Below are 22,565 nucleotides of genomic sequence, written 5' to 3' on the forward strand. Positions count from 1 at the left end.
AAACTTTTGGGTGGTATCTAAAACTACACCAGATCACAGAGTCACTAAAGTTAAAAATCTGAAGCCCAAGCTCATACCCTCAAAAACTGGCAGTTTGTGGTTTACGGCATACCTTAATCTTGCAGTGCACCCTGGGTAATCACTATCAGCTAAGTCTCCCAAGCATTTCTGGTGTCACTTAGCTTGGCTGGGTGAGGCTGCCCCATGAGTGGACATGCCTGGAATCAAATCATGCCGGGTTTAAGCAATTCAAGCACTTACAAATACAAGATTATCATTACGAGTCACCCAATACTAATTAATGACATTTCCTCAGCTTTCTAGAGACTTTTAAATTTTTATTTTATTGAAGTATTTACAATATTGTGTTAATTTCTGCTGTACAGCAAAGTGATTCAGTTATACATATATATATTAATACATTATTCTTCATATTCTTTTTCATTCTGGTTTATCACAGGATATTGAAGATAGTTCCCTTGTTTATCCATTCTATATATAATAGTTTGCATCTGCTAATCCCAAACTCCCAGTGCATCCCTCCCCTACCTCCCACCTCCCTCCCCCTTGGCAACCACAAGTCTGTTCTCTATGTCTGTGAGTCTGTTTCTGTTTCGTAGATAAGTTCGTGTCATATTTTAGATTCCATATGTAAGTGATGTCATATGGTATTTGTCTGACTTCATTTAGTATAATAATCTCCAGGTCCATCCATGTTGCTGGAAATGGCATTATTTCATTCTTTTTTTATGGCCGAGTAATATTCCATTTTATATAAGTACCACATCTTCTTTATCCATTCCTCTGTTGATGGACATTTAGGTTGTTTTCATGTCTTGGCTATTGTGAATAGTGCTGCTTTGAACATTGGGGTGCATGTACCTTTTCAAATTAGAGTTTTGTCTGGGTATATGCCCAGGAGTGGATTGCTGGGTCATATGGTAGTTCTATTTTTAGTTTTTCAAGGACCCTCCATACTGTTCTCCATAGTGGCTGCACCAATTTACATTCCCACCAACAGTGTAGGAGGGTTCCCTTTTCTCCACACCCTCTCCAGAATATGTAGACTTTTTAATGATGACCATTCTGACCAGTGTGAGGTGGTACCTTATTGTATTTGCATTTCTCTAATAACTAGTGACGTTGAGCACCTTTCCATGTGCCTGTTGGCCATCTCTATGTCTTGTTTGGAGAAATGTCTATTTAGGTCTTCTGCCCATTATTCAGTTGAGTTTTTTTGTTGTTGTTGAGTTGTATGAGCTGCTTAGTTTGGAAATTAAACCCTTGTCCATCACATCATTTTAGAATATTTTCTCCCATTCCGTAGGTTGTCTGTTTTATGGTTTCCTTTGAGCAAAAGTTTGCGCATTTGATTAGGTCCTATTTGTTTACTTTTGCTTTTATTTCTATTGCTTTGGGAGACTGACCTAAGATAACATTGGTACGATTTATGTCAGAGAATGTTTAGACTTTTTAAAAATAATTGAAGGCCAACAGGTAGGCTTAAACAGTCCCCAACTTCCAACTTACCAGCTAAATTCCTGGCCTACTCACTCTTCCCATGAAGCATTCTTTTACTTACCTGTGCATCAGCAGTTTCCTCTTCAAAAATTTGTAATAACTAAATTCATCTTTAAAATATATTTCAAAATCCTGTCCCTAAATAACCAATGAGCAGTCAAATGAAAATCTACCTGTTCATTGAATGTTTCCTTGTTATATATTCTCTTCTTCCAACTAGTTTTGGAATGCTTTTTCCTTTTATCAGAAATGCCTGGCTCTAGAACAGGGCTTGGCAAAGTATGGCCAATGGGCCAAATCCAGCCCACTGCCTGTTTTTATAAAGTTTTAATACAACACAGCCATGCCCATATGTTTACATATGGCCTTGCCCATTAGTTTCCATACTGTCTGTGGCTGCTTTTGCACCATAATGGCAGAGCTAAACAGTTCCAAGAGAGGTCTGCAAAGCCGAAAATATTTACTGTCTAGCTCTGAAAAAGTTTGCTGACTCGTGATTTACAACGATAGTTCCAGAAGAGACACTGGCTCAACAGAAAAAAATATAAATTACTATCCGTGGATGAAAAATGTTGCCTGCCATATCAATAAGCAAAGGCTATTGCAGCCATCAAGCCATGAGCCACCTGCCACTGTGTACCCTGAGGGGATTCAGGATGGAGAAAGTAGGATACTGGCCCTAGACAGTTAAGATGCATATCAAAGGTATGATTTCAATTAGCCCAAACTGTTGCATCTTCCTAGACAGAGAAATGCACTAAATTCATTAACTTGAGATGTTTGGTTTTAACAGTAATCTTTTGATGTTCCGGACTACCTGGTCTTTGTTGCAAAAACTCCTATATATCCTGGCTCCTCCCTTACCTCTGCGGACCAGTCCCTCAGAACAATGAGAGGCTGTCTTCTGGGCTTAAGTTTTTATCTGGCAGATTTTCTGATGACTTAATTCTCAACTTTTAGGCTGTGCAGTTTTCAGTCAACATATCTTACAAAATAGAGCTGTCAAAGTCTTACAAAGGACTTACCTCTCCCGAGTGTAACTAGACAGCTGTTAGGAATGCAGAAAGAACTAAGGGAGGAAGTCAGAGGAGGACCACACGCAGACGAGGCAAGGCCTGGAAGGAGACGCGAAAGTCCTCTACAGTAGCTTTGCCAGGAGAGGGCGTGTGAGGCTTCCCAAACATCAGACTGTTTCCCCTTTCCTAGCTCACTCTCTTATTGTGATACAGTGAAAGCTGTTCAGTTTCTAGCTACCTCTGATGAGGGGGCTGTATAAATATAAATGACTATAGCAATGTTTTAGATTTAAGACTTTTATTTTTTCACACCCAAGCAAGCCTGGGCAGTTGACCCTCCCTGCCCCCAAGCCCCCTACCCTTCACAATGAGAAGTGTTTACTTTCACTCCACGGCTCGGGGAGTACCTAAGCTTTGGCAGCGGCCTTGTAGTGGCTCAGAGTGCGGGCGGAAGGGTCAGTGGCACTAGTCCACCTGGGCATCCAGTAATGAGGCAGCCAGTCGGCGCGGCCCGGGTAGTGGCGTTCAAAGATCTGACGGTAGTAATAGGCTTCTTTCGTTTTGGGAGTATTGACGGCAAATTTTTGGGCTGCGCTTGCCATCACCGCATCATCAACCTGCAAGAATAACAAGATAGCAGCGAAATGGTTTTTTAACCAGCATGGAAATACTTGTATTTAATCTGGCTTCACAAAAACAAAAAACAAACAAAAAAAGAAAAGGCATGACTGTATATTGTGTGAGAGGCTCTTTGGCTCACTTAGAAAATGCTAAAATACCCTAATATACATAGCTGCAGTGACCTTTAAGGAACATTCACATGCATATTTCTTCTAAGTGGTGGCTCTAAGTGTTTGATTCACTTGTGCCTAATAATGTCTGGCACCCAACAGGTGCCCAAAAATGTGTAAGATGAAAGTCAGGGGGCTTCCCTGGTGGTGCAGTGGTTAAGAATCCGCCTGCCAATGCAGGGGACATGGGTTCAAGCCCTGGTCCGGGAAGATCTCACATGCCACGGAGCAACTAAGCCCGTGCGCCACTACTACTGAGCCCACACTCTAGAGCCCATGAGCCACAACTACTGAGCCCACGTGCTACAACAACTGAAGCCCGCATGCCTAGAGCCCGTGCTCTGCAAGAAGAGAAGCCACTGCAATGAGAAGCCCGCGCACCGCAACGAAGAATAGCCCCTGCTCGCCGCAACTAGAGAAAGCCCACGTGCAGCCACGAAGACCCAATGCAGCCAAAAATAAATAAAATAGATAAATTCTAAAAAAAAAAAAGTCAGTGATGACTGGTAAGTCTCCTCTCTCTATTCTAGATGCCACTTTATTCTTACAGAATTCTTTAAAAGAAGTATTGTTTATAGGGCATCTCTCCTGCAGACACAAACATTTAAATTAAATACAAAATGAATAGTGATTACTACTCTGCATCCAAATTATCCTATTCCAGAAAATACTTTTAAAGACATGATACCTGATGGTCAATGTATTCCTGTAAAATCCTAAACCAGGAATTCTTAACTGAGGTTATTCCATCACTGAAGGCTTCTTTTGGTCGCCAGAGAATCTCTTTAGGTATCAGATTGGAGTCCTCAAATGTCTCTCTCAGAAGATGTTTTTCTATCCCATTCTGACATGAAAACAAAAGGAGTGTCAGTGAAAGTTCTAAATATAACTGGTATCAATGGTTTTTTGACAGTTTTTATCTTGATTCACCCACCTTGGGGATTCTCATATCTGGTGGCAGAGACAAGTAATAGGAAGAAAATCGATGATCCAGGAAGGGGACTCTCAGTTCAAGGCTTAAAAAGGAAAAGAAGAAAATCTAAATCAAAATGGATATTTAGTGCCTGTCTGTTTAGATTCAGACTTAGTTTCCTAGGAATTCACTTAGCCTCTAAATAATGTTAAGATTATAAAGTCATTTTTATAATCCTAAGTAACTGTCCTACGCTAATGCATGAATACAAAAACCTTCATTCAGAGTATATATTACATCATCTAGGGAGTGAAACAAACTACTGGAGAATAATTACTTTTACTTTCCCTTCTGTAAACTATTAAATATCTCAAAAATCAGAAAAGGAATGAGTGACCTGATCATTAAGAACGTACTTTGCCTGGACTTTTCTGACTCACAGTTTTTTCTAGGTGAGACCATCTCTCGTCCTATTAAAAACTGTAATGCTAATCTGCGGTTATTACCCTATCTGCTTGTCCTCACCAGAGTCCCCAGGATTCAAGAAACAGATGATGTGGACTTTGATGAAACACTGTGGAACACCGGTTTATACTGAATGTAAGTTATTCATCAGTTAGTAGTAAAAATGTTTGAATTCAGTTCATTCCCCAACCTTTTCTAATCTAAGTGTGATTTGGTAGAAGCAACTAAAAGAGTTGATGTTGGTTGTTTATCACATACGGTAAGAGTCTTCAATTCTCCAACATGACCAGCTTTAAAAAGTGAAAACTTTAGCCAACCAGAAATGATACCAAAGAAACCTGTTTTATAAGCTAATCAAATCTCTTGCATCCTCACTTCCCTCTCCCCAGACGTGGTCCCCACAGCATCAAACTGGCATGGCAGGCGCTCAACACTCGCAACATGAAGGTGTATAATCTTTATTTCTCTTAAAAAAAAAGTTGCAAGTGCTTTCCATCTCAGGTGCCCAGAAGTGGGCAAGATGTTGTGCTTTCAAGATGGGAACTCCATCTCAAAACCGCCTATCCATGTCCTCTTACCATGACAACAGCACTCTGATTCAGCCTAATCCCTTTGCACTAACAGACAAGCTTCATTTTCTCTATAGAAGGCATACTTTGCAACATATACTAACTGGAAAGAAAGAAATCGACCATTGAGCCTTTTGTTTTTTGAGGTTATCTTTACAATCGCTTCCTAAAATACCACGTTTACCCGTGGGCAGCAGTAGTTCGATCTGCTCGGAGAACATCAAACAAATACAGTTCCTTCAGAAGCCGCTCACTCTCCTCCTCGGCCTTCTCAGGGGAAGGAGCCTATTTTGCAAACAGAGCTGAAGTTACAAATACACCCACAAGCTTTGCTTCTGGCACATGAAACAGTTTTTATATCTTACTCGTACACGTAACTCCAATTCTAAAGGTGGGTAAGACAAAAAGCCAAACAGAGCTTAGGGAAGGGAGTAAAACGTACCTTCCCTCACACCAAGACTGCTAGTGCTAGAACAAATAAAATGACATGCTGTACAACAGACATAAGACCATAGGCGACCAAGAGCAGAAACATGATTCTTAGACTTAACTAGTTTAAAAAAAGATATTATCGGACACTATTAAGACTTCTTTCTCCCCCCAAAAATACAGACACTATCAGATGTCCTGATATGCCTCACAAGATATTCAACGTGTTACTGTTATACCAAAAAAGAAGATAGAAAATAGGTAAATAATAATTCATACTTTTCTTCCCCTAGGATCAATATCCCTCCATTTGAGAATGCTTACCTTGTGAAAATATATGTAACCCTGTGTAAGTTCATCTGAACCCTCTCCAGAGAAGATCACTACGCTATCCGTGTTCTTCCGAATGTACTTTGAAATTAAGTACATACCTTAAAAAAGAGACAGGAATTATTGTTAATGTCCACATAACCCTCTACCAAAAATGCCTTTTATTTGATTTCTGGAAATGACTGCAAGCTTTGCTATTAGACTAGACTCTCTGTTAATATAAAGTAGTTTGCAAAAGAATGACCTTATATCTACAATATCTTTAAATGTACCTATCTTTTTATGTACTTAATCCAAAAGTTGTATTGTTGTGATGAAATACCCCAAAACCCTTCCACAATTTTATATATAGGTTTTAAAATGTTACTGCTTTCAGACCAAGAATGTCTATCTGAAAATTTTGCTAAACAATGTTAAAAATGCTAAAAATTTTTGCTGAACGGTGACTCAAATATCTTAAATGTGATAACTTTCACACCAGTATCACTATAAAAAAATTAAGTTAGGGCCTTGGTAGCTTAATTTTTAAGCTTTTTTAAGCTTCGGGGCTTTTTTTCTGATACTTACTCTCCATTCAGCATATTTCAAATACAGTTAAGAATATTGCATCGTTAAAAGATGCTGGTTGGTTCTTGCTCCACATCCCTGTAAACCAGTATCTATTCTTAACTGTTTTTTTCATTATCACCTCCCTAGGGATACTTTTTAGATCTTTTTCCCTAATCTCCTTCACCAATGAAATATCAGTACCAGAAATACCGTATTTCTGTTGATGTACCGTGGCCCTTTAGAAGGCCAGAAACCACTGTAATGCCTAAGATTTTTTTGCCCTTCAAGAACTAATTTTTGCTTCCTTGGGAGAGACAGCACCTCTGTACTATTACTGCAAAGTTTAGAGCATGAGGATGCAGACCCTAAACTGTGCAATGGAGTCCTGTCATATTCTGCATCCCTTAAGAGAGGCATATCTAAGCCAGTAGCATATTAGAGGCTCAGCAAAATTAGATCAGTCTGATTTGGAGTATACTTCTAATCTCAGTGTGTATCCACAGGGTAAAACTAGTTATTTCTTGCTGCACAATAAGTTATTGATTGATAAGTCGTATGATGGAATATTTACCAAAATATATCTAAAATGAGCATTCCTTACAGAAATTAGTTACAATGTAGACCTATTTCCCTATACAGCCCAAGAAAATTTTATACAGAGAAACTGGGGGAAAGGTGGTACAAAAAATATGTATCTACTTTTTGGAGAAATATAAATGGTGATACCATAAATGTGGAAGTCTAACTATGTACTTATTGTTCCTCTCCAAAAGAGATTTCAGGAATTCTTTGTTTTTTTTTTTAAATTTTTATTTATTTATTTATTTATTTATGGCTGCGTTGGGTCTTCGTTTCTGTGCGAGGGCTTTCTCTAGTTGCGGCAAGCGGGGGCCACTCTTCATCGCGGTGCACGGGCCTCTCATCATCACGGCCTCTCCTGCTGCGGAGCACAGACTCCAGACGCGCAGGCTCAGCAATTGTGGTTCACAGGCCCAGCTGCTCCACAGCATGTGGGATCCTCCCAGACCAGGGCTCGAACCCATGTCCCCTGCACTGGCAGGCAGACTCTCAACCACTGCGCCACCAGGGAAGCCCTCAGGAATTCTTAAATGGCCTTGTCTTCAACAATTGCTGACACAGGAATTTTACCTGTGTTCATTCTTGAGTACTGTTTTTTAAACAACTGCTTGAAACAGGATTGTTTAATCCTTACACCTTTTCAGTATTAAAAATCTTTTTGGGATCATAAAATACCTTACCTACTGAAGCACGGACTGTTGTAATATCGTAAGTTTCCAAGGAAAATATGACTTCATCCAGGACCTGAATGCCTTCCTCAGAGTTAAAGAGGACTTCATGGTGTTCGCTCCCAATATGATTTGCCACCTGATTATACAAAGAAATACCCATAGGCTTGTGTTTTAAAGAAAAGGACTACTCTTGAAAATGAAGCAGGACTGTAGTTCACAACACATTATGAATTAACAAGGGCATTAAACAAACAAGACAAACTAAGCGGAAATGATTCCGTAGGCCACCACAATAAGGGGAAATGATTCTCTAGGCCACTGCCTACGAGCCCCACCTAGTCAGGCTCCCTTGCCTCTCCGTGTCTGCCCTCCACTGACCACCGAGAGGTAGAGCTCCCATCCACTCTTCCCACTCCAAGACTTCACCCTAACAAGCATGCCCCCCACTCCCCCTCACACTGACTTTACCTCCTTTTGGCCCCCCTGCTATGCCTAATTTTACATCCAGGATGTTATTCCTGAATTAAATGGCCCCTCCCCTCATTCTGTTTTCTTTGGCTATTGTGGATTCATTTAGCATTGGTCAACTTGCTTTGGGACCACTTGCTTGCTCCTTCTCATCCATTCTATGCAAGTTTTTCCAAAGCGGGAACGAGGTCTCCCGCACACTGAATGTGTACAAGGTCCCCTCTGCCCACAGCCCTAAACACAGTACTTTATAAAATAAAAAAAATGAAAAGTAAAAAGAATAGCTAACATTCTCTTAAGTACTCACTACACGCTAGGTTCTATCCTACACACTTATATTAAGTATTATGTAATTTTCACCTCAAAACTATCCCATAGTAGATACTATTACTTCCATTGCGTAAGTGAGGAATTGTGTGGTAGAACTAGGATTTGAAACCAGCAGTCAGGCTCTAAAGCCTGCAGCCTGAACCACTATACCATGCTCTAACTCTCAAAAGGGCGGAATTATCATAGGGTCTTTGTGAGGACTGCATGGGCCGTGATAGATAAAAGTACCCAGAATACAGTGTACAACATAGTTGATATTCAACAGGCATTTCATTCCATTTTAATATATTTAATTCAAAACAATTACCTAAGTCAATGCAGCAGCAAAGTATAGAACCATCAGTTACTAACAAGTCTGTCTTAACTACGTAACAGGCAAAGACAGTGTCTTACCTTTCTAGCAGCTAGTAAATCGGGACTGTCTTCCATGCCAATCGCAAATGTCTGGAGAGGATACTGTACCTGGGCCTCTTTTAGCTGCTTCAACAGGATGGCAGCAACCAAACTGGAATCCAAGCCACCTATGAGCAAGACAGGAAGTGTACTGGTTATGGGCCTTACATAAGAGAGGGACAGATATGATTTACATTCCTATTAAGCACTAAGATTAGAGTTTTACCATTTAAAATCCCTAAGTTTTATAAATTGAAAATCAACTTGAATAAGAAAAATCTAACATTTAACCTGTGATAATGGTAACAGTATTTGAATTGGTTAAAAACCACTACACACATTCTAGGACTCGAATCAAGATGGTAGAGTAGGAGGACATGGAATATTCTAAAGAATGTTTACTAGGTCACTCGTGCCAATATAATTATAGTATCACTTTAAGTTGCTACATTATTATGAATATTGAAAGCAACTTACAGAAAACTTTTTCATCCTATAATGGAGGAAAGATTAAATCATCTAGTAAGTATTTTATAGTCAAAACCTCCAGGATAGCTATAAATCATTTAACTTAAATATGCACCAAATACAATTAGGTTTTTAAACTGACTTCACCTGATAAAAGGCAGCCAATCCTTCTGTCCGTCATCAAACGTTTCTTAATGGCATTGTCAAAAAGGATTCGGAGGTTGTTCTTCACAGTTTCTATCTCAAAACCTATTAACACATAAAGGAAATTAAATAGCTGCAGAAAAGCCCGGGCTGAATTATTTACTGAAATGGGTACACAATCATCTACCTCTATCACGATGGCATTTGCTCAAAAGTGAAGTTGGCCAAATTGCAATGTGTCACCTCCAAATTAAAAAGGAAACAGATTTTCGAACTTACATCATTCCAGTGATGTGAGAGTACAGTTTTCCTTTTGGGGAGAGGCGGGGAACAGGTGGGTGGGCTTCTGCTTTCTTACCCGGGAAGAGTTTCTCCACGCTGTCATACAGGGCATGCAGAGGCTCATCTCTACAGTGATGATATTTAACCATTTCCACCGATGCTACTTTGCCATTTGGCTTTAAATCCAAAACTTCATAGTGTCCTGGGAGAAAAGGCTCCACTTTTAAAAAAGGAGTCATGGAGTGCTTCAAGTTAATGAGACCTACGTATTCAAAAAGATAAATTTATTCAAATGAGGATAATACTTCACAGTAACTTTCATGATTAGTTAATATCCTCTAAATTCCTATTTATTTTCCCTCTTTAATACAAATATGTGTCCATTACATAAGCAAAACTGGAAAAATATAATCACTCAAGACCCTACCATCTGCTTACTAGAAAGGTAATAGTGGTACAGAGATGCACAGAAAAATTACGCTGATTTCTAGTAATTCAAGGCAATAGGAAAATCTTCAGTGTTCAATTTCTTCTCCCTAGCTGGAATTTCTGATTTTAAAAAATCTATTTTCTTCACTAAAGCAAACAAATATAAGAAAAGATACATTTATTAAGCAAAGAGGACTTGAAACTTAATTTTATGAAACTTAATTTTATATCATAATTTTATGATATCCTTAATTTTATCATAATTTTATGATATGACAAGTAGTCACTTGTAATCACTGAGGTATCCTAAGAAAATAGCTATGGTTCCCAGTCCTTGAACAAGCAAAATGATCCACGTACTTTAAACTCAGATATTAAGAAGTCAGACAGCTATCCCTTACGTAGCTATTATATACTGTGTGAGTTAAACATTATAATTTAAATTTCCTCAATAAGTTCTCACAGGAAGTAACCAACTTGACATCACCATGATCTGTGATTAAAAAAGAAAAATCAGTGGTTTATTATAAACAGTAACAGCCTATCTACACAGAATACTTATTATGATTTATAATTTGAGTTTGTTGACCCAGGAACCTACTGTGTAGTGTGGAATTCAAACAGCAGACAAGCCCCAGATCTATCACCAGCTAGCAGACCTCAAGCTAGCCACACAGCCCCTGTAGGGGATGAGGAGCAGTTACAAGATTTTAAGCAGGGAGCACCATGACCAAATGAGTTTTTGATAGGCTATTCTAAAAGCACTGAGAAAGGAAAACTGTTGCAGTACAGTATTCTAGATGAGATCATGTTGTTTAGAAAAGGGCAGTGTTAAGGATGTAAAAAAAATCACAAGTCAAGAAATTTCAGAGGGTAAATTGGACGTGAGACCGTAATTCCATATCAAGGTTTCGGAGACACAGTGGAAGTATGGAGTCTGCTTTTCCCTTGTGTTCTCTTTGCTGGGCTTCCCTAACAGCACTTTAGGTAAATAACGTATATACTTCTTTGCCATACGATCACAGTAAGTGAGAAAGGATTTAAGGAATGAGGCAAAAAGGCAGACAGGCAGGTAGACCAGATTTTAGGATGTCATTCTATCTAGTTAGGAGATAAAAGATGAATGCCTTCCTCAACTTTATTGTCAAAAAATGCTAAATATGATTTACAAGTATTTTATTCCATTCTGTGGGTTGTCTTTTCACTTTCTTCATGGTGTCATTTGAAGTACAAGAATGTTTAATTCTGATGAAATCCAATTTTTTTTTTGTTGCTTGTGCTTTCGGGGTCATATCTAAGAAATCTTTGCAAAATCCAAGGTCATGAAGATTTAGCCATATGTTTTCTTCTAAGAGATTTATAGTTTTAGTGTTTACATTTAGGAGTTTGACCCACTTTAATTTTTATGTATGGTGTGAGGTAAAGGTTTAACTTCATTTTTTTGCATGTGTATGTCCAGTTGTCCCAGCACCATTTGTTGAAAAGACTATTCTTTGCCCATTGAATGGTCTTGGAACCCTTGATGAAAATCTGTTGACTGCAGATGTATGGATTCACTTCTGGACTCTTAGTTCTATTCCACTGGTCTATATGTCTGTCCTGCCAGTTCCATACTGTCCTGATTACCCTTATTTTGTAGTACGTTTTGAAGTCAGGAAGTGAGAATCCTCCTACTTTATTCTTTCTCAAGATTGTTTTGGCTATTGTGAGTCCTTTGCCATTCCCTATGAATTTCAGAGTCAGCTTGTCAATTTTTAAGAAGAAGTCATCTGGGATTCTGACAGAGGTCATGCTGAATCTGTAGATCCACTGGGGGAGTCTGTGCCAACTTAACAATGTTAAGTCTTCGATCCATGATCATTGTATGCTTTCCAATTTATTTAGATCTTCTTTCATTTCTTTCAACAATGTTTTATAGTTTTCAGCATACAGTTTTGCACTGCTTGTGTTAGATTTATTCTCAAGTATTTTATTCTTTTTGATGCTATTTGTAAACACAGAGTAAACCATGTGACCCAGCAAGTCCACTCCTAGGTATACACCGAAGAGAAATGAAAACACAAAAACTTGTACACAAATATGTAGAGAAGCATTATTCATAAGAGCCAATTGTCCATCAACTGACAAAGGGATTAACAGTGGATAAACAGAATGTGGTATATCCATGTAATGGAGTATCTTTGGGCCATAAAAAGTAAATACTGATACATGTTACAACATAGGCAGACCTTGGAAACATTATGCCAAGTGATAGAAGCCAGTAACAAAAGACCACATATGATATGACTCCGTTCATATGGAATGCCCAGAATAGGGAAATCCACATAGACTGAAAGCAGATTGGCGGTTGGCTGGGACTGGGGGGAGAGGGGGTAGAGGAGGTAGTTGGGGACAGGAAGTTTAATGGCTGATGGATATGGAGTGATGGGGAGTGACAGCTCAAGAGTACAAGGTTTATTTTTATTTTTTTGGCTGCATTGCGAGACTTGTGGGATCTCAGTTCCCCTGACCAGGAATTGAACCGGGGCCCTCAGCAGTGAAAGCGCAGAGTCCTAACCACTGGACCGCCAGGGATTTCCCTACAAGATTTATTGTTGAGGTGATAAAAAATTTCTAAAATGGACCGAAGCATTGGTTGCAGATGTCTATGAACATACTAAAAACCACCGAATTGTACACTTTAAATGGAAGAATTGTATGGCATGTAAATTATACACCAATAAAGCTGTTTAAAAAATGCTAAATTAAAATGAGTCTGTGTGATAGCCATGGCACAGTACCACAGTGCAATAACTGCAGGGCCGGCCAACCCTACCATTACAATGTGACATAGGAAAACTTGAAAATACATATGGGATCAAACCAGACGCAGAGCCTATCAGCACAACAAAAATTGAATGACTTTACTACAGATTTATCTTCTAAGGTTTAAAGAATTTAAGTGCTAAAAGGAGAGTCCAACTCCTTGGCTTTATAAAGAAAAGCTCAGAAAGTCCATGACTCACATAGTCACTTGTAAAAAATCTGGGTTGCCCCATTTGTAAATATGCATTGGATTAGATTTATAAATATTATTTAAAAGAAAACACAGAATCAGGACAATAATGAAAATCTACAGTAAAATTCCATCATTACCTTTAGCTTCTGAACACACGGCCAAAAATCCATCTTCTGTCACGGCTTTAAACAAAGGTCTGACTCCATAGGTATCTCTGCCCAAGAATACTTTCTTATTGGCAGTATCCAGTAAAATAAATGCAAATACCCCATCCAACATACAAACTGTTTGCTCAATTCCTCCTTTGTCATAAAGATGAAGGATTATCTCACCATCCACTTTGGTCTGGTATTCAAATTCAAAATGGTGTTGCAGCTTAAGGAAACAATAGCAAAACAAAAATGTTAGAATCCTTGTGCATTCACTAATTTTTTTTTATTGCAAAGTTGCTTCAGTATTTTTGTGCTTTATAATTTCATGCATGTTAGTGATTTAAAAGAATTATGGCATTATAAAAATATAGCCTGTTTGAACTCAGAATCATACAAATTCTTTATAACATAAAGCTAAGCCCGTGAAAATTTTAGTTGCACTCTGATAACCAGAATACAGATGCAATGTACCTCTGTATTGCGTGGAGGGATGGAAATGTATATTATGTACATACTGTGTATGTAATACACGTGTATTTACATAAATATGTAAGTTAAGCAAATAGATTGCCAGGTGTCATGGACACTAAAAATGTGTCTTCTTCAACTGTGAGATTTTGGTTTGGGAATATAGTATCAGCTGAGCTTCTTCCAGTTCAGCCTCACAGACTTCCTATGAAAATAGAAAGCGAAAGGACAAACACATTTGGCACTATTCCCTGACAAATAAATGATTCCATCACAATGGTGGAGACAAATGGTCCAACACAGGGCTGCTGGTCCTGGGGAGGACTATAGCATCCCGTCCTTCCACCACTGCAGAGGCATTAAAGCTACTTCTCAGTGATGGACAAAATGACGCTGGAGCTTAATTCATCCACATCCCCCCGTGGAACAGCAAAGAGACCATCATTCCCACTCTATGTAGAGAGGGTTCAATTAGTTAGGCCCAAACTCCATGGCTCTCCCTCACCACTGGCAAACTGTGAGGGTGAAAACTTCTTGGTATGTTCCTCTTTCTTTGTACTTGCTCCTATTTTTGGCTGATAATAGAGAGCAGGTTCACATAAACAAAATCAAGTTGAAATGCTGGGTACATTTGAACATTTAAAACATGTTTTTAAATTTCAAATAGTAAGTCTCTATGTTTATATGTGTATGACCCGTAAAGCATGCTTCACAACCATGCTCACTCTATAAATTTGTGAACCTTTTGTCTATAAGCACGGAACTGTCCAAAAATGGGCTTTGGCCACTTCCAATAACTACAAAGCCACCTCCTGGTCACCTCTCCTTGCTCTGAGAGACTGTCAGTGATGATCTCTGTCACTAGGAGGTAGGGTTTGGAAGGGGTCTTCTGCTGACCCTTCTGGCTTAAGTACCTGCAGGATAAATGAGCCTAAAGCATTCGATGATTTCAGCAAGCAACAGCTTCCAAATCTATACTCCACCACCATATCACCATCATGGCTCTTTGGCCTAAAGCTTACAGGTAACTTACTAGTTAATGATTCACGTGTATACTTCCCACCCGCCTGAAGCCACACTTAGCTTAAAGCCCCCATATTCTGCCATCACGCAGAAATCACACTGCCATTTGACTGCAGGGAGGGGGCCTCCTCTTTGCCCAACCTTCACTCGTATTCCTCCTCTCCTTGACCAGTCTCCCTCCACTCCCACCTGCTGGCTGGATTTTAGTAGTAAATTCTATTTTCACCAAAAAAGGGGGACCTTTGAAGCTTATGTTGCAGAATTCTTCACATAAGCCTGAAATGTCAATTCTACTCTTCAGACAGATTTTAGCTGCTCACACTAGATAACCTGAATGATTGGTAGAAGCAATGGAACTTCTCTGCTTCTGAAAATACAACATATTTGGCTAATTTAGAAAAGAAATATTTTCAAATTATTTAACTATTTAACAAAATACACAAAAGCAGCTATGTTGTTCAAGTAAAACATGGCATTTCCTACCTAATTTAAGGTGAAAGTCAGGCTACTACTGCCATAATACAAACTTAGCATTCTCACATATATGGTACCAACTTGGCTTAATAAGGAAGTTTTAACTGCCCCCTCCTCTGTTCCCACTAGCTTGAAACTCCCTTACCTTTCCTGTTCCACTTCACCTCCAAGCACCTATAAAAATGATGTCTGATGTACAGTAGGCCCTTATTAAATATATGAAAGGAATATGCTGAATAACTATAACGACTCTTCAAATGAAAAGCCTATTCTTGAGTGTTCCTATAAGCGGACAACAAAGACTAAAGCTATTATTCAGAGATAAAAATGGCCAGAGGGTGACTAGAATATAAATCCCTACTCATGAATGATAGGCATATATCAAGAAGTCTCAAAAAGTACCGAGAAAAATCACAACCAAATGTATGACCCTTGAATGAAATCTGGCTCAAAACCAAAAAACAGCTATAAATATATTCTTGGAACACTTGGGAAATTTTAACATGAACTGGATATTAGAGGGTATTATGGATTCTTAGGTATAATAATAGTATTGGTGTTAGGTAGAAGAATGCCCTTATTCTTAGCAGACAAATGCTTACATATTTAGGAGTAAAGTGTTATAATATCTGCAGTATACTCTAAAATGATTAAGCCCAAAATTGAATGTGTGTGTATACAGAGAGAGAGAGAAAGCAAAAAAGGGAAAACATTAACAGTTATTCCATCCAGATGCTCAATGTTCTGTGCTTTTTTGTAAATTTGAAATTTTCAAAATTAAAAGTTGGGGAGGAGAGTGACAGAAAAATAACTTGCAAATTTTAGATTAAAAAAATTTCTTATGAAACACTAGCCAAACAGTTCCAGATTGCAAGGCTCTTAGTAAATGTGGCTTCCTCGGGTTAGAATTTCCAAACCTTCACTACTCTCATCCTAAGAGTATGCTTTCACCAGATTAAAAAGCTGTTCCAATTTTAGTGCTGCCGGAAGTCTTACGTCTTGCACTCCACTGCATCTGGCTCCCTGTCTATCCTTTGCCTGACTAATTATGCAACAACAACATCTTAAGGGCAGCATTAAATATAAGCTACAAATGTGATCACCCACAAACTATTAAATTCTATCCCTGCCTTAAAATCTTCAAATCTCATTGCTCTTAGAATTATATTCTAACTCCTTACCAAGTCCCCCTTGCTCTGGTCCTCCCCAATCCCTCCTGGCCCTTGTTCACTTATGACAATCCCAGGGTTCTATTCCCTCTGCACGAAAATGCTCTTCCCAGCCCTGCAAGCTAATCCTTGTCCATTCAAGTCTGAGTTCAAGTGTCAATTCCTCAAGAGGCTTTCTCTGACCACCTATACTGAAACTGGATCTCCCATATCCATGAGCTCCATATTCATTTTTTCAGAATGTCTAGTATATGTACAATGATTTTTTTTTGTCTGCTCCCTAATGGAATAAACTCCTCTAGCATGCAGACCTACCTCTCATATTTACTACTGTATCCCCAGTGCCTAACACAGCCTCTAATTAACATTCAAATTCATAATAGGAAAAAAAAAGATTCTAAGAGTTAAAAACCTGAAATGTAATCCTCTTTTTATCTTTTTTTTTTTTTTTTTTTGGTGACCAAGTCATTTCACCTCTTTGTGCATCGGTGCCCTGTCTCTCTATATATAATTGGAGCAAATGAGAATGAACATGGAAAGTGTTTGAAAGCAAAAAGCAAAAAAGCATTATACAAAATAAAATTATTATAACCAACTAGCTCTGAGGCTTAATCACATCCAGATAGCTTCTGGTTTTATTCTGTTTACCTTCTTGTGGTTGTAGATTTCACCGTTGTAACACAGCCACAAGTAAGGATATTTCTTCACTCGAATTGGCTGCATTCCAAACAGCTGGTCAACCACTGCCAACCGGTGAAATCCAAAGCAGCAGTTGGTATATCCATTGACATTCTCAAAACGAAATGCATCTGGACCTCTGTGTGCAATCTTCATAGCACTCAGACACTGAACAGAAAGGCAGTCGTCACTGCCAAAGAGGGCCCAAATGCCACACATGGTGCAATGGAGCTACGGGCTCTCTATGGAGAGAAAAACAGACAAATTAAATATTCAATATCTAATCCAAGTCTGTATTCAATCTTGATTCCCAAAACTTGCATAAGCCACTTCAAAGACTGAAATATAAATTATCTTATCTACAGCAATTTTCCAGTAGGTTGGCAGGCACACAGGGACAGAGAATGATTTAATTTACTTACAAGTATTCAGGAAAGATGGATGACCTTTACATCCAGCCAGCTATAGCAGCTTAGCCTCCAGTCAAAGCCTGCATCCCTCTCACATTAGGATTTGGTCAGCTAGAGCTAGCAGTGTTCAGGCCACACTCTGTTTTGTATCCTAGGCTTACACCCAAGATACAGATACACATGCAGGCTGACTCCATCCTTGCCAGAGATCCCATCCCCACTCTCTCCATCCCAGAATCCCAAAAGCCCTGAAAAATCCAAGAGATGCTCCAGATTACTACAGTCGCCTCTTGTGTCTCCTTGACAATTAAATGCCTCTTTTTGCCTGTACTAATAGATGTATAGTGGGTAGAAAAGATGATCATACATACTGCCTAAGCGTAACATTAAGATACACAGCTATTATAAACATTTCACTACTTCTAGCTTACCTCCAAGTGACTTACTCAAACACGATCAAAGAAATTCTAAAAAGAAAAGAGAAAACAATATTATCTGATATCCTAGTTTAATAACAACAAAAAAATTTAAGTTGACAGGGATACAAAACGTTCACCATCAAAATATCCTGAAAGACAAAAATGTTAAACATTTTTGTCTCAAAGCTACCTTGGTGAGTAAGAAAGCAAAGTAGGTGGGACATACACAGCAGCATCTCAGAAAAACAATTTGGCTCTTCCCTGTAGGCCAAGAAGCAAATAAGTACTTCCTACAAATGTTAATTACTTTGCAATTCAAATTCAATTCTCAACTGTGAAATAAAGAGCAGTTTTAGTTGAATGCTGTTAGCTCAAAACAGTTACTTTACCTAAATATCTATAACTTGCAAACTATTTTGGTATTTTTTTAAATGCAAATTTGCAGCAAATGCCTAGATAAAAGGCATCAAGAAAAAAAATAAATATTCAAGTTACATCAATCACTTGGAACAATCCTCTGAAGACATTTCATTTGTATTTAAATGAACCAAAGCCTTATTTGGAGCTTTTATGAGACCAGATCAAATTAATGCAAAATGGTATTAACTAAAACAACTTGGAAATGAAGTATCACATGTCCTATGCAGCCCCTCCCATGCATTTGGCCAAAGAGCCCATAATCAGACACAGGAACATCTCTGAGATACTGTCAGTTTGGTTCCAGACCACCGCAATAAAGCAAGTCACATGAATTTTTTGGTTTCCCAGTGCATATAAAAGTTATGCTTACACTATACTGTAGTCTATTAGGTGTGCAATAGCATGATGTCTAGCAATGTACATACTTTAATTAAAAAATACTTTATTGCTAAAAAATGCTAACCATCATCTGAGTCTTCAGCAAGTAGTAATCTTTTTGCAGTGGAAACATCAAAGATCACTGATCACAGATCGCTAAAGTTTCAAGTTACAAAAATGTGACAGACAGGAAGTGAGCAAATGCTGTTGGAAAAATGACACCTATGCAGAGTTGTCACAAACCTTCAATTTGTTTAAAAAAAAAAAAAAAAAAAAAGCAGTACCTGCAAAGCTAGGTATGCTTGGATTTACGTCGAGATTTACTGGGAAAATTCACTGAGGTTTAAGTGAGATGACTATTGATAAGCCATCTACCTTTGACTCTGTACCAATGAAAAATGGGCTGGGAAAGTGCTCTGAAATCATGTGCGGTGATTAGTCAGTCATATACCTAAGTCTTCCTAATGCTGCTTAGTGAATCCCATTAAGCATGCTACAGAAACACAGTAAGCACTAAATTGGAGGGGAAACAGGGGCGACAAACGATTGCAAAGCACACTTATTTCTCCAGCAGGAAAAGCAAATTAAAACTATCACCTATTATTTTTATTGGAAACAGTCTTACTTGCAAACATCCTACTTGGCAACGCTTTTTCCTACTGCTGTTACCTGTTCCCAGTAATCTTCCATATTTCCTCATAAACGTCTAGAGCAAGTGCTGTCCAATTGAAATGTGAGCCACATGTGTAATGTTAAATATACTAGTAGCACCATTAAAAAAGTAAAAAGACAAAAGCATAATAAAAAATTTTTTTTAAAAGTAAAGAGAAAAAAGTGAAATTTCAAATAGATTTTAACACAATGTCCTGAAAATAGTATTATGTCAACACGTAATCAGTACAAAAATATTAACAAGATATTTTACATTGCTTTCCTCTATTAAATCATCAACACTTTAAGCACATTTCAATTCGGATTAGCCAGCACGTCACGTTCTCAATAGTCACATGTGGCTAGTGGTTACTGAATTGGACAGTGTTGTTTCAGAACACTTACTTTCTTAAACCAATGCTTAAAAGCAAAGTGATATGGTGAAGTTTAAGATTTCAGCAACTAACTCCTGCACAGGTTCAAGACCTAAATTACTTTTTTTGTTTTTAATAGATCTTTACTGGAGTATAATTGCTTCACAATACTGTGTTAGTTTCTGTTGCACAACAAAGCGAATCAGCCATGTGCACACACCCGTCCCCATATCCCCTCCCTCTTGAGTCTCCCTCCCATCCTCCCAATCCCACCCCTCTAGGCCATCGCAAAGCACCGGGCTGATTTCCCTATGCTATGCTGCTGCTTCCCACCAGCCAACTATTTTACATTCCGTAGTGTATATGTCGATGCTACTCTCACTTCGCCCCATCTTTGCCCAACCCTCCATGTCCTCAAGTCCATTTTTTATGTCTACCTCTACTATTTACCATAGCCAGGACGTGGAACCAACCTAAATGTCCATCGACAGATGAATGGATAAAGATGTGGCACATAGATACAGTGGAATATTACTAAGCCATAAATTACTTTTAATTAATCTTATAATAATGAGATCAATCAATGAAAAAGTTGAGTTACTAGTGCTTTTAAATTATTTATCAAGCACCCCGGGCAATAGATGGTAAAGAGATAATGTAGGCCACAGGCTGAGGAAAAACACTGTCCCTTCATTCAAAATAATAACATTAATCTGAAACTGGTCCTATAAAACAGATATCCATTGAGAAAAGGCATGCCCGTTTCTTTTGCCTTTTCCCATACCACGCCGCCTGTCGTGCCCAGATCTTTTCTGGGCAGGATTTGCTCAGCAAGTCAGTTGTTGAGTCTTGCAGTCTACACAGGTGGGGGGAGGGGTAACTAGGTGAAGGGGTGGAGGTTGCCGGAGGTGAGGGGGTATCCTCCGAGCCCTTAACAGACAGCCCTGCAGACCCTCCCTCCCGGACCAGGACCTAGCGACCGCGTCGCCCCATGACTCGCGACTGCACTCGGGCCACATGCACCCTCCAGCCCATCCGAGCGGGTCCCCTGAAATGCGAAAAATTCCGCAGCCTTCGACACAATATAATACAAAATAATGAAATTTAAAATGGCCAACTTAAACCGCCGCCGCCTTCTCTCCAGAGCGGCAGGGCCTTGGTTCTGCGGGTCACGCGGTCCCCCCTCCGGGGCCACAGCGGTCTTTGCTCGGCAGCAGCCGCAGCTGCAGCAGACGCCGGGATCCGCGTCTGCCCTCCCGTCGGGCGGGCCAGGCTGCCGCGCATCCTCCTCCCTCTCCCGGGGCAGCCCCGCGGCACGCTGGGAGGGCGCCGCGACCCCCGGCTGCCCGGCCTACCTGGGATCCAGCGGGGTGAGAGGCCGGGCGAGCGTCAGGTGAGCAGGCTGTGACTTGCGGGCTGAGGACCGCCCCTCACCTCACTTTATAACCGTCTGGCTCCTGTAATGCGTGCGGGAAGTTTCATCACGTCTGGGAGGACCAACCAGCGCGCAGAGGCGTGGCCCGCAGGGCGTGAAGGCGCTAACCCGGCCAGGACTGGATGCGGAGCGAGGGAGGCGGAGGAACTGCTCTGTTTCTTGCTTCTTAAAGTGTTAGTGCACCTGCTGAGGGAGAGCCTCAGAGGTCTGGCCAGGTGCCCCATTGACACCTAGGATTACCTTACCTGCTGTTCTGACAATTCATTAATCTTCCGCACTTGTTTTGTTCTTAGGGAAACCATCAGCAACTGATTGCCATATCCCCCCTGCAGATCTCCCTCATGTCTTTAATTGTTAAGTCTCTAGAAGTGCTTTATCCTCCTTACTACTAAGAGAGCATCTTAGCTGTGGATACGCATATATTTGCTAAATTAATAAATAGTGAGGCAGATGGGAATAGCTGGATGGGTCTCCACCTTTTATTTTATTTTTTATTTATTTTTTTGGGCATGAAACTCCTACATCTTTATTTTTTTAACATCTTTATTGGAGTATAATTGCTTTACAATGGTGTGTTAGTTTCTGCTGTATAACAAAGTGAATCAGCTATACATATACATATATCCCCATTTCTCCTCCCTCTTGCGCCTCCCTCCCACCCTCCCTATCCCACCCCTCTAGTCCACTTTTTATTAAATGCAGATTAGATTTCACTATGTTCTTCTACCTCAGACGGAGTTAAATGTCTCCTTCCTCTGGACTTACAGCACAGTGTGATTGTACTTTGTGATGGATCATCATCAGACTTCTGATGTGGTTGTATTGGCGCTCAACCAGACAGTCACCTTGTTGGTTGTGTCGACCTCTTCACCTTTTGGGTCTCAGGATCGGCTCAGTGGATTCATGTATTCAGTTCAATTCGATTACTCATTACATTTGGTCGTTGACAAATTTCACTTTCAGGAAAGGACTGAGTTCCATTCCAGTCTGAATTTTATGACTACTCATATGACCATGAGATATGTCCTATAACCTCTTTACATTTACATCTTTAAAATAAGCAAGTTAGGGACTTCCCTGGTGGCGCAGTGGTTAAGAATCCGCCTGCCAATGCAGGGGACGCGGGTTCGAGCCCTGGTCCGGGAAGACCCCCACATGCTGCGGAGCAA

At 39.6% G+C, this 22,565-nt stretch overlaps 1 protein-coding gene across 2 annotated transcripts; it reads right to left on the minus strand.

Annotated features, from left to right (window-relative positions):
* Positions 1-2,816: 2,816 nt before the first annotated feature.
* ASNS (asparagine synthetase (glutamine-hydrolyzing)) lies at positions 2,817-21,435 on the minus strand. 2 transcript variants are annotated; one of them, XM_036863905.1, is made up of 13 exons: positions 21,317-21,435; positions 18,151-18,186; positions 17,280-17,551; positions 13,483-13,720; positions 9,995-10,180; positions 9,640-9,741; positions 9,025-9,152; positions 7,843-7,969; positions 6,029-6,135; positions 5,460-5,560; positions 4,263-4,344; positions 4,017-4,172; positions 2,817-3,154 (listed from the first exon to the last, which is right to left on the minus strand). In XM_036863905.1, exons 3-13 carry the CDS (start codon positions 17,526-17,528, stop codon positions 2,945-2,947), a joined length of 1,686 nt encoding a protein of 561 aa, XP_036719800.1. In that variant the 5' UTR covers positions 17,529-17,551; positions 18,151-18,186; positions 21,317-21,435; the 3' UTR covers positions 2,817-2,944. The 2 variants fall into 2 exon arrangements, with proteins under 2 accessions (XP_036719800.1, XP_036719801.1); XM_036863906.1 differs by lacking the exon at positions 21,317-21,435 and adding an exon at positions 21,080-21,212.
* Positions 21,436-22,565: the final 1,130 nt, after the last annotated feature.

Source organism: Balaenoptera musculus, chromosome 9 (genome assembly GCF_009873245.2).
Source record: "Balaenoptera musculus isolate JJ_BM4_2016_0621 chromosome 9, mBalMus1.pri.v3, whole genome shotgun sequence".
Taxonomy (NCBI): Eukaryota; Metazoa; Chordata; class Mammalia; order Artiodactyla; family Balaenopteridae; genus Balaenoptera; species Balaenoptera musculus.